Here is a 15,796-nt window from a genome sequence, read left to right as displayed (position 1 = left end):
CGGGAAAGGAGGTTGATATCGGTTTGGTTGATGGACATGGTGGCTCTCTTCGTCCTGCGGATTTATTGCTTTATTCTTGGGACGGGGGCGTGATGTGTGCGTTGACTTGTGGGTTCTTCTCCTTTGACGGGATGACGGATTTTGTGCACTGGCCGGGTTGTCGCCGTGATCTTTGCTCGGCGAAAGTGTGCTAAGTATGGGGATTTGTGCGCGGTAGCGGTTATGGTTTCCTTCCTTTCTCTTTCTCTTCGCTTGGGGAGTTGGGTCCGGATGCTGTTGTCTTGCTCAATCGGATCCAGAAATTCTCGGTATCTCAGGATGCGGGGGCTCGGGTGGCCGCTTACATTTTTACTAGACTTAGTTTTGCTGTTGCTAAGGGTGTGGGAGCTCAGCTTGTTTCTCGGCTCCCCACCAATTTCATGTAAACTTTTGTTTTTCTATTAATGATAGCTGCGCGTGCATCTTTAATAAAAATAAAAAATAAAAAATAAAATAATAATAATAATAATAATAATAATAATAAAAGTGACTATGCTATACTGCTCTACATCACAAAACAAAGGTCTCTTTTTTCCTCCACCTAGGCCTACCCTTTATCATTTTTTCCTTTAAAACTAGATCTGTCGGTGTAAAATTCATGTCGGCTGTATTTCACGTTGGGTAAATTACGGGTCAAGTCTATGCATATTTCAGGTTACATAAAATTGGGTCGATCAACAACTTTTTGTGCCGGTTTTTAGAAATTTAACTTCTTTATTACGTAATTTGGAAAATTTTTACTTTGGTGCCCTGAGGTTTGGACTAATTTCACTTTGGTGCCCTGAGGTTTAAATAATTCCATTTTGGTGACCTAAGTTTTGGTGTTATTTCCACTTTGGTGACCTATGTTTTGAATAAAATCATTTTGGTGACCTACAACATGTAATACTCAACTTTTATCTTAATTAATTACATTTTAAGTAAAGTAAAGTGCAAAATAGGATATTAAATTACATACAACATAGAATAATCAACACAATAGTGCAAAAAAGGCTTGATTTATTATGTTCACAATTTGTTTTTTTAGTATAAAATACTAAGCATATTTTGTATAGGCAACCAAAGTAAGTAGTAGTCCAAACTCAGGGCACCAAAGTGAAAATATGCAAATCTTAGGGCACCAAACTGGAATTAGACGAAACCTCGGGACACCAAAATGAAAATAATCCTAATTTTAATATCATCAATTATTTGTTCAAAATGATTTCTAAGATCATTAAATTACCACGACTCTCACAAGGAAAAAAAATGCTAATTTGTCAACATGTACTTTAACTGGCAAATATATGAATTTATTACGCAAATAAACGCAGTTTATTTTATAAAATAAAATAAAGCGTCTTGCTTGTGAGGGGTATATTTCGTCGCATGCTGAAGACGGGGTAAAATATGACCCATTTAAGACGAAAATGTAACCATTTTACCTGAAAAGTTACCAGAACAATTTCCTAAGCTATAATAATTTGTCATTAAAATGGTCACATTTTGTCGTTAAAATGGTGACATTTGGCCCGTCTTTAGCTTGTGATGAAAAGTGTCCGTCTTCAATGAGAATTGGTGAAAATAAAATTTAAAACCGGGCGCAAAAAAATAGTATTGAAAACGAGGAAGAGAATCTACATTTATACGTTGCACCCTGACAAGTGGGGAAAAAGGCAGAAGCAGGTGGTCAAGGTGCCTCATGCTTCCTCCATTGTCCATAGCTTTGAGTTTTATAACAGCCTTTTTAAGTTTTGGCAAATGCTTGTCCAGACCAGGAGATAGTTACTTACTTCTCAAGTGCTACTACTTTAAAGATTCACATGTTATAAGCCAGTCTTGGCTGTTGGAGAATTTTGGCAGGCAGAGAAAGCCCCACATCCAAGGAAGAATATTTTCTTAGCATTATTGATTGATTGGTATATTGTTAAGTTCCGCCGATGTGGGACTTTCTCTGCCAAACGTCTCCAACATTATTGATAGGTAAATTGTAGATTCTCATGTTGTCACAAAATTAATTCCGCTAACATGTATCCACCCAAGCCAATTGGGCACAAGATGCAAGAGGAATAGAGGAATTCCAGTCAACAATTTGCCAGAATTTACGTAACAAGAGAAAAACTCAAGAATGTGGAATATGTATAGCCTAGAAATTACGTATGATATTGACTAGACATGAAATAAGAGTATGAGACTTGATGCTAAGCCTGTATCCAACCTATGCCACTAGCAAATCGTAAAGAGAAACAAAATTGTTCACCACAATAATATAAAAAGGCTAAAGATAGGATGTGGTGTGAACCATGATAGCCACCAGCTACAAAAGCTCAAATTTTGGTATGGCCATGAATCGCATACCATTATCTCCTTTAGCTGTAATTTTAAGTAAACAGGCTCCCCTGCTACACTAGCCAATACTTAATAGCCCTTGTTGCCACGTATTCGAGCTCGCATATCAACCTGAGAACATTGAATATTGAAACTATGATTTTCCACTTGTAAGATGGAAACAAAATTAAGGTACAGTAAAAAGAGGGCATTTCGAAGAACATAATAATTCAGACAACAACATGGTCCATTTTGCTGGAATTGACATTAAACGTTACACAAATGCGTCACGAGGACGGTGGTGGAACATGCTACCTTTCTACTATCATTTAGGCATATGAAAGAGACAAATATATAAAGACAACTTTACATAATCTATACAAACAACCAAATTCAGAACTAAGTTTTCAGTGCTCAGGAAACCTGCTAAATTAACTGGCACACTAACTACAACTACCAAGTATGATTCTATAAAAATTCAGACGCCTCACTGAAAAGAAATTGAAACAGCTTAAGAGGAGCAAGTATTCTAAACTTTAAAGCCCCTGAAGTTCGCGTGTATGATCCACTCACACACAAACAATGACAGTGACTGTAATTTAAGACTAGCACCATAAATGACCTTGTAAGGTTGCCACCTACGGAAAGGTAACGCGAATGCACAATTCCTTGCCCCTCTGTTTTGTAAAATACAGTGTTTTTGGACAACCCAAGGTCATGGGAATGTACAAAACCTTACTACTCCCCTAGCGATTCTAATATCCGCACCAACACAACTGTTACACAGTAAGACTTCCATCTTCCCCAAAGCTGACTGATGAAACATTGAAACCTACACTTAGACATTAACCCATATGAGCGAACTCCATCTGGCTCATGTTGAGGGCCTTTGAGACTCACCCATCTGTGTTACACAAGTTTCAGGGGTTCAAGTACCATCCCCTGTGTGCTAGATTGAGACTCACCCATCTGTGTTTTGCTTTGCTGATGATCTGTTGATATTTAGCAGAGGGGATCTGAGATCGGGCCTTTGAGACCTTTTCTGCCTCCTCCGGATTGAAGATGAACAATGGCAAGTCAAACATATACAGTAATGGGGTGAGTGAAGAGATAATAAGCAGCATTGAGGAAGCATCAGGTATGAAGAGAGGAAGTATCCCTTTTAGGTATCTGGGTGTTAAAATCTCTCAAAAAAGGCTGGGTGTGTTGGATTGTCAGTGTTTGGTAGACAGAGTCACAGAAAGAATCACAAGACTAGGTACTAAACAACTTTCCTATGCTAGCAGAGTTGTGTTAATTAAGTCAGTTTTGAGTACACTTCATAATTATTGGGCAAGAATTTTTATCCTACCCAAAACAGTACTCAACAAAATTGATGCCCAGTGTAGAGCTTTTCTTTGGCATGGTACTGAAAACAAAGAGAGCCCTGCTCTTGTCTCTTGGAAACAGATATGCAAACCCAGAAGGCAAGGGGGTTTAGGTCTGAAAAACTTGCAACAATGGAACACTGCCTCTCTGGGCAAATATGTTTGGTGGGTGGAGAAAAAAACTGATCACCTGTGGGTAAAGTGGGTACATGCCATATACATCAAACAACAAGATTGGAGAGACTATAATCCTCCTGTACATACCAGTTGGGCCTGGAGGAGACTCTGTGGAGTGAAAAATCAGCTCAAAAATTGGTTGTATGATGAGGAATGGAGGTTAGGTGAAAGGGAGTATACAGTTCAGCTTGGTTACAGTTGGCTTGAAGGAAACGGGGATGCGGTTGCTTGGTATCCTTGGATAAAAAACAGTATGCTGTTACCTAAGCATACCTTTTTTATCTGGTTGGTGGCTCATAATAAACTCCTTACACAGGAGAGGTTATTGAAGATGGGAATCATACAGTAATAGATGCTTATTGTGTGAGGATGTTGAAGAGGATCTGAACCAAACCATCTCTTCTTTCAGTGCCCTTTCAGCAAGAGATGCCTGAGTCTATTGCAGGGATGGTTACAGGTGTGTGTACCTGAGTAGGAGGTTATAGGATGGTGGCTACAGCTTCGAGAAAAGTCTCTACTGATCGAGTGGCGCATTTGATGTATCTTATCTAGTTTGCTAGGAATAGATATCGAGTAGAAAATGTAATTCTTTTGCCTGTTACTCTTATAAAGCTCTAATAAAGCAGGTGAAAGAGTCCTTGTGCTTAAAGTTGTATGGGAGTCAGTCAGATAGTTACCAGGTTCTAGGTCTAGGAAAGCTACGGAGTGGTTAAAAAAGATTTGTCATGGGTGTAACTAGCTTGAGGATGCATATCCTCTTGCTAACAATATTGTATGGTTGTTCTTAATCTATATCTACACTTACCCCCCAACCCCCCCCCCCCCGAATAAAAAAAAGAACTCCATCTGGCCCTTATATGCACAAAATGATCTTGCTTATGAACCCAAAATCCTACCTTGGATCACTATATTTATGATTATATGAGACCATCAAAGGATATTGGTGGGAAAATGCCAAACGGACTGGAAGAGAAATGATGTTCCAAAAGAGGATAAACCAGTTGACATTATTGTGCTTGCAAAGTTAATGTAATGACAAAACCAAGCAAAGTTAAAGTCATGACAATACCCGAACTCATTCCTTTTCCTTTGCATCCTGATTATCGTTTCTATTCTTATCTTCCTCTCATTCTTTTTTCCTTTACATCTCCTTTCCTTTTAAGGTTCACACACTTCGTTGTGGATATAATATAGTGATTCAAGTCATCCCAAATTGGTTAAGAATTAAGACTAAGCCACTGCTTTATTGTTGTTACAAATTTGCAGTAAATAAGTATATGAGACATTAAACAACCTCAAAGCTAGCTTCTCAAGATATTCAGCAAAAAGATGTTCATTTGTAATTATAGTATCGTTCTAAAGGCAGAGTGGCTAAATATTCTGCACCTCAGCCATGATCTCTTCCATATGAACCATGAGGTGATTACCGACATCAAGTAGTACTCCTATGATACTAAGAAGGTCAGACATGCCACGAGGATGACCAAGATTATTACACAACTATTGACTCTTGAAATGTTTTTTTGGGAAGAATGTCAGCAATGATCGCACTAGAGTCTACTTCATCAAGTAAATTCAGTCAAAACTGGAGTTAAATTATGGAGGAGGCGCTGGAATGTTATTTTATCCGATCAACAACAGAGGCTTAATCCCAAAAAAGATTTGGGGTCAACAGACACAAATCATAATTTGAAAGCGTCAATGACAAGTGAAAATAATCGGTATACAAGGACAAGGAAGTCATAAAATGCCGAACACTTTAAAAAATTGAAGATGAAAAAGTAATACTATAAACAAATAGTTAAAATTGGAATAAAATGAATACAAACAGTCGGAGCAATAAGCAAAATAATCTTTTACAGATTAAAAAAACAAATTAGAACTAAAAAATAAATTAAATAACAACACTAATTAAAGGGTGAAAAAAATATAATCAAACTCCATCTATAACATACTTTTCTTCCAGGGTGTCCTTTTTAATGTCGTACTAGTCTTAAACCCGTGCAGATTGCACGGGTTGCTATTTTAGATTTTGTTCTCATCAAATAATGAAAAAGAAGGCTGATTATTTTTCGTGTAAAGTCATGTTTGAGATTTTCAATTTGTATTGTAATTTTAACTACAATTAGCGAGTTTGTGCATGACAAACGTTGTAATATCAAGTAGCGTAAACGACGTAGTATGATATGTCATATTGTTATCTAAGTTTGAGTTGCTTCTTTGTTTCTTACTTGGATGACTTCAGAGAAAAAACTTGACTTATAAGATGAAACAAAATTATACGAATGAAAATGAACACAAAATAATTAAAATAGTCGGAATAATTACGTAAAGTAAGAATGATTAAGGTAACTAAGAATAAGATTGGACAAATTAATGTATAAGATTGTTCCAGTTGTGCTATGGTATTAGGTACATGTCAACATTGGTCATTAACTCATTTGGTTATCATCTGCACAATTAAAGTACTTATTATAAATAATAGTATGAAATTTGACACAAATGTTAAAGTAATAGTAACCCGCTCTTGTATATAAGTAAGTACATTCAGGTTTCAATTTATGAATGTATCACATCTAGATCCGTCTCTTGACCCGCTCCTGTTTTTCTGTTGACCCGAAAACGAAATTTATTTCATGGTCGAACCCAACCCGTTTGACCAGAACATGTAACTTATTTCAGGGTCGAAACCAACCCGTTTGACCTGTTGGGTCAAAGATAAATGAATAATATTATTAAAACATTAATATTTGAATGTTATATTTTATAAAATAAATATAATAGTAGTATTTCAAAATTTTAAGTATAGAAAATAAATTTTATATAAGTTTTATACCATTAAATAATAACAAAATTATTAAAATAATTTTATTTTTATAAATGGTTTAAAATAAGTTTGATAAGGAATGAATATAATTATATTATAAATATTAAATATGATAATTTTATGAAATATGTTTATTCGGCTTAAAATATGATAAAATAAAAGACGACATAAACTATTTTTGGCCTGGATTCTAACTTTGACCCGATCCATATTCAATCGACTCGTATTATGAATTGTGACCCAACCCGTATGGCCCGAGCCTCATAATCCGTTTAACTGGCTTAATCAGAGATTCACATTTATATCCCTCATTTGTAGTCCCAATATAATTGGTCTCTATTAAGACGGGTATATCGGTCTCAAGAATAAAACAGGTCAAATACTGCCTCACTTGAATAGATAGTATAATTATTGCTAGTATCTAGAACTTTTATTTTATCTTACCTATTTTATTTAACCATTCTTAAAACTAAGACAATTTAGACTCATTGCAATTAGAGCTAAATTGTAACACCCGCGAATTTCTAATTTTGACATATAAAATTTATTTAACGTTTAATTACTTTATTTCATATTTTTAAATTATTTAATTTAATTAATTCATTTTAAACATAATTTGTATTAAAGCTATAATTTTAAAGCTTAATTTATATAAAAATACGTACTTTAGTCGGATAGCATTAATAGCGACAAATAATAGTTTTCCGTCTTAAGTTAATATAGACCCGAGACTCTTTCCCGTCTAGTAAGACCGTCACATTTTCATATGTGAGGCTATTTTAATCTCGACCAATCATAAATCGACAACACTTTATTATTATTATTATTATTATTATTATTATTATTATTATTATTATTATTATTATTATTATTATTATTATTATTATTATTATTATTATTATTATTATTATTATTATTATTATTATTATTATTATTATTATTATTATTATTATTATTATTATTATTATTATTATTATTATTATTATTATTATTATTATTATTATTATTATTATTATTATTATTATTATTATTATTATTATTATTATTATTATTATTATTATTATTATTATTATTATTATTATTATTATTATTATTATTATTATTATTATTATTATTATTATTATTATTATTATTATTATTATTATTATTATTATTATTATTATTATTATTATTATTATTATTATTATTATTATTATTATTATTATTATTATTATTATTATTATTATTATTATTATTATTATTATTATTATTATTATTATTATTATTATTATTATTATTATTATTATTATTATTATTATTATTATTATTATTATTATTATTATTATTATTATTATTATTATTATTATTATTATTATTATTATTATTATTATTATTATTATTATTATTATTATTATTATTATTATTATTATTATTATTATTATTATTATTATTATTATTATTATTATTATTATTATTATTATTATTATTATTATTATTATTATTATTATTATTATTATTATTATTATTATTATTATTATTATTATTATTATTATTATTATTATTATTATTATTATTATTATTATTATTATTATTATTATTATTATTATTATTATTATTATTATTATTATTATTATTATTATTATTATTATTATTATTATTATTATTATTATTATTATTATTATTATTATTATTATTATTATTATTATTATTATTATTATTATTATTATTATTATTATTATTATTATTATTATTATTATTATTATTATTATTATTATTATTATTATTATTATTATTATTATTATTATTATTATTATTATTATTATTATTATTATTATTATTATTATTATTATTATTATTATTATTATTATTATTATTATTATTATTATTATTATTATTATTATTATTATTATTATTATTATTATTATTATTATTATTATTATTATTATTATTATTATTATTATTATTATTATTATTATTATTATTATTATTATTATTATTATTATTATTATTATTATTATTATTATTATTATTATTATTATTATTATTATTATTATTATTATTATTATTATTATTATTATTATTATCATTATTATCCCCCCACCGACACCTCACTCATCCTCACACCCTTCACTCTTTCTTTTTCGAAATCCCGCAGCAACATCTTACAGCAACAAAACAACCTTAAATCTCCATTAAAACACAGCCTTCAAACCAAGATTTCGTCTTTATTTCTCAACATTTTTCTCTAATTTTTGTACTATTCTCTTCCTCTTTCCTTCCTCCTTTCAAGGTAATAAAGTCTCATTTTTGTGATGGTTTCGATTTTCGCCGTCTTATAAAAGTTTCGGTTTTGCCTCAATTTCTTTCGTTTTCTTGCTCCATGACGAAGGTTTCGAAGACCCTGTGGTAGATTGAAGCTTTTGGGACCATTTATTCGAAGAATAAGGAGCGGCTAAGGTAACGGTGATAGGTTACTCGACAATGAGTCGATATTTCGCCTTTTCCACTCTATTTCCACTTTTATTTGTCATAAAGTTTGGTTCTTTTGTCTTTCTCATGTATATGGTTAAATTGGTGGTGTTAGTGGTTATTTTACTTAGCTGTTGGGGTAGAATTGGCTCGTTTGCTTCTTAATTCGGGCATGTGGAAAGGGGTTTTCGAGTCCCTGTAAGTGTCGAAGTTTCTATCCTACTGCCTCCCCATTTTTCGTCCCTGTTGGAGTTCCTTGGATGAGTTTTATGTTGAGTATCTATGCTTTAATCGTGTTTACCTCCGTCTTACTTTCGCGCCTTTTTATTACGCCTGAACCGAGTCTTAAGAATTGCTGGGATTCCGTTGTGTATCGTGGCAGGGGACGTTTGGACCCTGTTTTTAGACGGACCAAATATGCCTTTCGAACTGTTTCCGTGCTTGCCCTCTTCGTGTCAATATCGTCACCTGTATACGGACTGACTGTTTGGTTGAGCTGACTGTTTGGCAGTCGTGGACGGGCGCGTGGGTGGTCTGTTTACAGGCCGTTCATGGGCTGACTCGGGCTGGTTGTGGGTGGTAGTTGTGGCGTGGAAGGATTGCCCACTTTGAGTCGTGATTATCGTTTGTCCTTGGCGCAACTTAGGTTCATTTGAATTATTTGAATTTCCGTCTTGTGTTTTTATAAAACGCAATTCAATAAATTCGTCCATTTAAACACGTTCCTCTCATGACTTATAATGGTGGAATTCCGTTATTTAATTATTTTCCCGTCTCAAGCATGTATACATATATATATATGTATATGTATATATATGTGATCTATACTTTATGGTTACATGTTATTTGGTTGTTGGGCTAAACATACACCATTCTTTGGACTAGGTATATTCTACTTATCGGGCTTGTTATGATTAACTTGTTGGATTTCATATGGTTTTAATGTTGGGCTTCACATGATTAAATGATTGGGACTTTACATGATTAACTTGTTGGATTTCACATGTCTCCATTGTTGGGCTTGACATGCTTTATTTGTCGGGCCAATCTTATAATTTGTATATTGGGCTCATAAATGAGTCACTTGAGTTGGTCATATTTTATTCCGTAAATTTTCACATAACGTAAATTATTCATTATCGCTTGTTATATTTTATTTAGCCGGCATGTTAAATTATGAAGTGAAATATTTATTAATATAATACAAGTATGAGATATTTATTATAAGTAGTTACTTGTAGTGAGTCGTACTCTAGATAATGTCTAGTATTGTTCGGTTGTGAGAGTCTTGGTTCTACCGGATACTAGGGGTGAGCCATAGGCCCTCTAGTTGCGGTATGAACGTCGGGAGTGATGTTCCCATCCGTACTTATGGTGATGCAGGCCATAAGTATGAATGTGACATTAATCATCCCGTCCATGAGTCTTGATCCTATCGGTTACTAGGGGTGAGCCAGAGGCCCTCTAGTTGCGATATGATTCGTCGGGAGTGATGTTCTCATCCGTACTTATGGTGATGCAGGCCATAAGTATAAATGTGACATTAATCATCCCGTCCCCGAGTCATGGTCCTATCGGATACTAGGGGTGAGCCATAGGCCCTCTAGTTGCGATAAGGTCGTCGGGATTGATGTTCTCATCCGTACTTATGGTGAGATGCAAGCCATAAGTATGAATGTGACATTAATAATCCCGTTCTATGTGCTTGTTTGTTGTATTTGGCCATGTTTTAAAGGTAACAATTTGAGCGGATACTTGTTTGTTGTGCCTCGGACATGTTTTAAAGGTAACCTCCGAGTCGGGCACTTGTTTGTTGTATTTGGCCATGTTTTAAAGGTAACCGGCCGAGCGGATACTTGTTTGTTGTGCCTCGGACATGTTTTAAAGGTAACCTCTGAGTCGGGCACTTGTTTGTTGTATTTGGCCATGTTTTAAAGGTAACCGCTGAGCCAGATACTTGTTTGTTGTGCCTCGGACATGTTTTAAAGGTAACCTCTGAGTCGGGCACTTGTTTGTTGTATTTGGCCACGTTTTAAAGGTAACCGCTGAACCAAATACTTTATGTGTTGTGCCTCGGACATGTTTTAAAGGTAACCTCTGAGTCGGGCACTTGTTTGTAGTATTTGGACATGTTTTAAAGGTAACCGCTGAGCCAGATACTTTAGAGGTCGTGCCTTGGACATGTTTTAAAGGTAACCGCTGAGCCAAGATACTTAAGGACTTGAGTGTCTCGGACATGCTTTAAAGGTAGCCTCTGAGCCGGATGCTTTGCTTATTATGTGATGTTAGTAGTCCCATTTCATGTATTGTATGTTGTTTGGTTCTCAAAGTTGGATGTATCATATGCCTTATCTATGATTGACTACGCATGTTTTGAATGTTAGTTTCATATCTGAGTGCTTGCATCAAATAGTTATATTCATGATGTTCTAATATGTTCTTGTTTATCTGTGTTTCGACATATTGTGGCTGGGAGAACCTTGAGTTACTCCCCACTTTACGTGGGGAAGACGTGTGGGCTAGCGAGAACAAACCCTTGGACCTTAGTTTGCTAGTTTAGAAACCCTTTATTTGTTTATTCGTGGGATATCTTTTCCCCACTTTCTAGACTTGGGTTGTAATAACCTAAGTTTGTCTATTGTTGTATTTGTTTCATCTCATTTTGGCACCCGACTCTTGATCTTTAACTAGTAATAAAAAGTTTTTAAAATATCCTAAATGTTTGCTTTAATTTATTAGTTATATTTTCCGCTTTATCGCGGGGTGTCACATAAACTGATAAAAATAAACTCGCAAATATATGGTGACCTCAATTCACTGTCAAATCAAGTTATGAAATATAAACCCTAGCTTTAACATTGCACAAATAGGATTATACATCCAGTAGTTGTACGATAAACATTGTACAACCAAGGTATAAGAATCCGAGCTTATATGTATTTTTTCTGAGCTAATTCAAAGTTCATGTTTTTAATGTGTAAATAGATGAGTTCAAAACTTTCTAATAAAGCTCATATTTATTTAACATAAAGCTCGAATACTTCATCACAAAGCTCAGATTCTACACCGTACAACATATACAATTGGTTGTATAATCCATGAATTGTTAACATTGTGCCCACATTCCATAACCATTTGCACGAAGCTCCTTTCTCTATTTATGTACTCTTTGTCCTCTCATCTCTCCCTCTATGGCTCTATCCCGTCTCAACTCCACATGCATCACTTTGTCCCTCTCATTGCTTGTATACCCAACTTATCTCCCTCCTTCAATCACATATAATTTTCTAAAATAAATTTCAATTTTATCTTTACTAAAACAATTTCAGTATTATAGAATATTGCAAAAAATTAAAAAATCAGATGATATTCTAATATTTCTTTAATTTTTTACTGCAACATAATTTTTTCTTTGTTTATATTTCAAAGGATAAAATAATTTAAGTTTTTTTTTTTAAAATGTAAAAATGTGTTTTTTTTTTTATTTATGTTAATAGTCAAAGTTTTATTTATTTTTTAGTTTATAAATATTCAACTATATTATATGCGTTTTATAAACAATATTTGATTGAATTTTTTAAGATTCGTTATTTTTTCCAAACAGGATGTCGTTGGACTTGTGAATTTGATAATAATTCTTATTTTGTATTTCATGTTTATTAATTCTTAATACTGTAATTTTGTAAAAATTGATTTAAGAGATTTAATCACATACTTGAATGTGTGTATATTTAATATTTAATATTCAAGTAATTATTCAAGTTGCTGTAATTTTGTTATTAAATGAACATGGTTGAATCATCAAATCTAATTGAGAAACCAAGTACTACCAAATACATTAAACATTTGAATAATTGAGAAACCAAGTACTACCAAATACTGCAATTAATTCCTATGTACATCATGGGTCCTAAAAATAAGGAAACAAAAACCTGCGTTACACAGACACGCCGACACGTGTCGGTGTCAGACACGTGTCGGCGTGTCGGACACGGCTATTTGGGGTGAATTTTCATGTTTTGTGGTCTAAATTGAAGTGTCGAAGTGTCGTGTCGTGTCGGACACCGACACGTGTCTGACACGCGACACGGCAGTTAAGTGAAGTGTCGGAGTAACATAGACAAAAACTGCATTTTGACTTATTGACTTTCAACCACAGCGCCACATAGGCTCTGTGGTTGTTCTTTTAATGAATATGATTTTTCAATGGAGTTCAATCCCCAGAATGCTCATATCATTGTCAAACAAAATACACGAAGAGGAATAAAACAAAGATAAAAGATTACAGCTTTCTTTTTCTTGAGATGTAGTCTCCTTCACACAATTAGTAATATGACTATACACTATGTTCTTAGGCCTCCGGCCTCGGGTGAACAAACTCAAGCGATAACGAGATAGGCAACTTGACAATTGGACAGTAGGGCAGCACACCAATAATTATGGATGAACAAAAAATAAAAAACAAGGAATTCTAAACTCATACAATGTAACAGAGAAGGAAAACACACCTGCCCTCTCTTGCAATTGAAGTAAGTTTCTCGTAGACCCACACACTCACTTGGTATACAAGGGCTCTTCTCCCCTGCACATTCCCTGATTGGCCTCTTTTGTACCTAAATACAACCATAGAATTTAATCTGGTCCATAATAGCAAACCTTGACCGAATTATTAAGATTGTAAAGGTTACAGACATCGCATTTTGGTGATACTGGACGCTTTTGCGGTGCAACGACCACAACCACGACCAATACTGAGATCAAGTTTCAAACAAAGATCTAATACCATGCATACAACATCAACTAGCGATCTGCTATCGAAACTAGCACCTAGCACATAGTAAAACAGCGTCTTGTAGACCGCGCAAAAGCAAATGTGGTGTTTGGATTTGAATGGAAGGAGTACTTAATTTCGTGTAAAATCAAAACAAACATAAAATAGAGTGTAATAATTGAGAATTAGTTACGTTGCTAACATAAAAGGGTTTGGCGACAATACAAACAAAACAAGGAAACAAGCAGATCACTTCAACAAAAAACGTATCAGCCAGAGATCAGCATAGTGAGAGTAAGAGAGCTAATGTTCATCAATGATAAATACTCCCTCCTTTTCTTGAATAAGTCCCACTTCCCTCATTTGGAAGTTTTTTCAATTATCCCCATTTCCTGTTTTGGCAACTAGTTATAATCAAAATGACCATTCTATCTTCTTAAAGAATCCATTTTACATATGCCACTGATTATGATTTATTAATTAGTCCCTTATTATACAAACAACATCAATCAGACCTAGAAACTATACATTAATCAAATTAAGAACCATGCTAAATCCTAAACAACTTCGTTTCCATTTCCATCCCCTCCACCACCACCACCACCACCACCACCACCACTACCACTACCACTCTCTCCCCACTCATCTTCAACAGCCCTCAACCAACCAACAAACATACTATCTGCAACTCACATAATTTCCAGTTGATGTGCCACATATAAAACAAGACGCCAGCATCCAGCACAGTTATGATTCCACATCGGCTAAGTACCTCCAGTTTAATACACAATTGTCTCAAGCCAAACCCTATACATCCCATATGAACAACAATGTATTATGAACACTATAAATAGGGATAACTTGTATTTTCACAAGCTGTAATTACTATTCCACATGAATTGCGTAGTAGTAGACGCGTCAAACGCAACTCTTCATTTATTTATGACTATGGAATTAGCATTAGCGCATATAAAGTAAATGAGCCTTCAATGGAACAATTAAAAATGAAAAAAAAAAAGGAGATAAAAGGGGGATTGGAGAAGAGGGGAAAACCTTGATGCAATCAGAGTCGGTGAGACATTTCACCAATTCTTCGGCTAGACCCTTGCACGATTTCGCCATGCTTCAAGAACTGTAAATATATATAGACTAAAAGAGGAGGTCCAGATGGTTTTCATACAGTAAGCGAAAAGCCGTCAGGTCTTCAGTTTGGACCCTTGGAGGAGAGGGAGCCATGTTTTTATTTTTCCCTTTATTTATTTACTAGATTTTGTGCCCGTGCAAACGCACGGGTTTCTAAATAATGTTTTATTTTTAACTGAAGGTAGAATATGTATGTTCTTGAATGTGAGAACAGTAAATTTGTTATCGTAAAGTAACTAATGACTTTGAAAATAAGTGTAGTAGACGACTAGACGTTGTGAGTTAATTTCAGTTAGTCTCTCTAATTTTAATTAGTCTTTTGTACGATTGTGTTATATACTGCTCCGTATTATACGGTCTTCATTGGCATATTATGAAAATCTTTATTGTCATCTTAGATGATGTATGATCGTGTTTGTCAGTATGTGGCTTTATATAGGTTGTGCCCTAATTATAATCAGCAAGTCTCAATTGTGACGAATCCGTTATAAGTTTGCGACGGGTCAAATACTACCCATGTGTTTAGTTAAGACAAAACAGATTGCTATTATCTAAACACTGTGATTTTGTGTTTACATGGGTAGTATTTGAGCCATCGCAAGTTTGTGACGGATATACCCGTCACAAATGAGAATATGTGAATTATAATATGATAAGGATTCCTATATGTCAAACTTCACCCATGTCCGTCTTATATGGTTTAGGAGTTGGGTCTCT

General features: G+C 33.4%; 1 protein-coding gene across 1 annotated transcript; it reads right to left on the bottom strand.

Moving 5' to 3' along the window:
* Positions 1–2,090: 2,090 nt before the first annotated feature.
* Positions 2,091–15,178, bottom strand: LOC141605697 (mitochondrial protein pet191 homolog). The gene is made up of 3 exons (XM_074424571.1): positions 14,990–15,178; positions 13,674–13,778; positions 2,091–2,478 (listed from the first exon to the last, which is right to left on the bottom strand). Exons 1-3 carry the CDS (start codon positions 15,056–15,058, stop codon positions 2,437–2,439), a joined length of 216 nt encoding a protein of 71 aa, XP_074280672.1. The 5' UTR covers positions 15,059–15,178; the 3' UTR covers positions 2,091–2,436.
* Between the last annotated feature and the right edge of the window lie 618 nt (positions 15,179–15,796).

Source organism: Silene latifolia, chromosome 10, assembly GCF_048544455.1.
Source record: "Silene latifolia isolate original U9 population chromosome 10, ASM4854445v1, whole genome shotgun sequence".
NCBI lineage: Eukaryota > Viridiplantae > Streptophyta > Magnoliopsida > Caryophyllales > Caryophyllaceae > Silene > Silene latifolia.
Note: the sequence above shows the minus strand (reverse complement) of the source record. Positions and strands in the feature narration are given on the sequence as shown.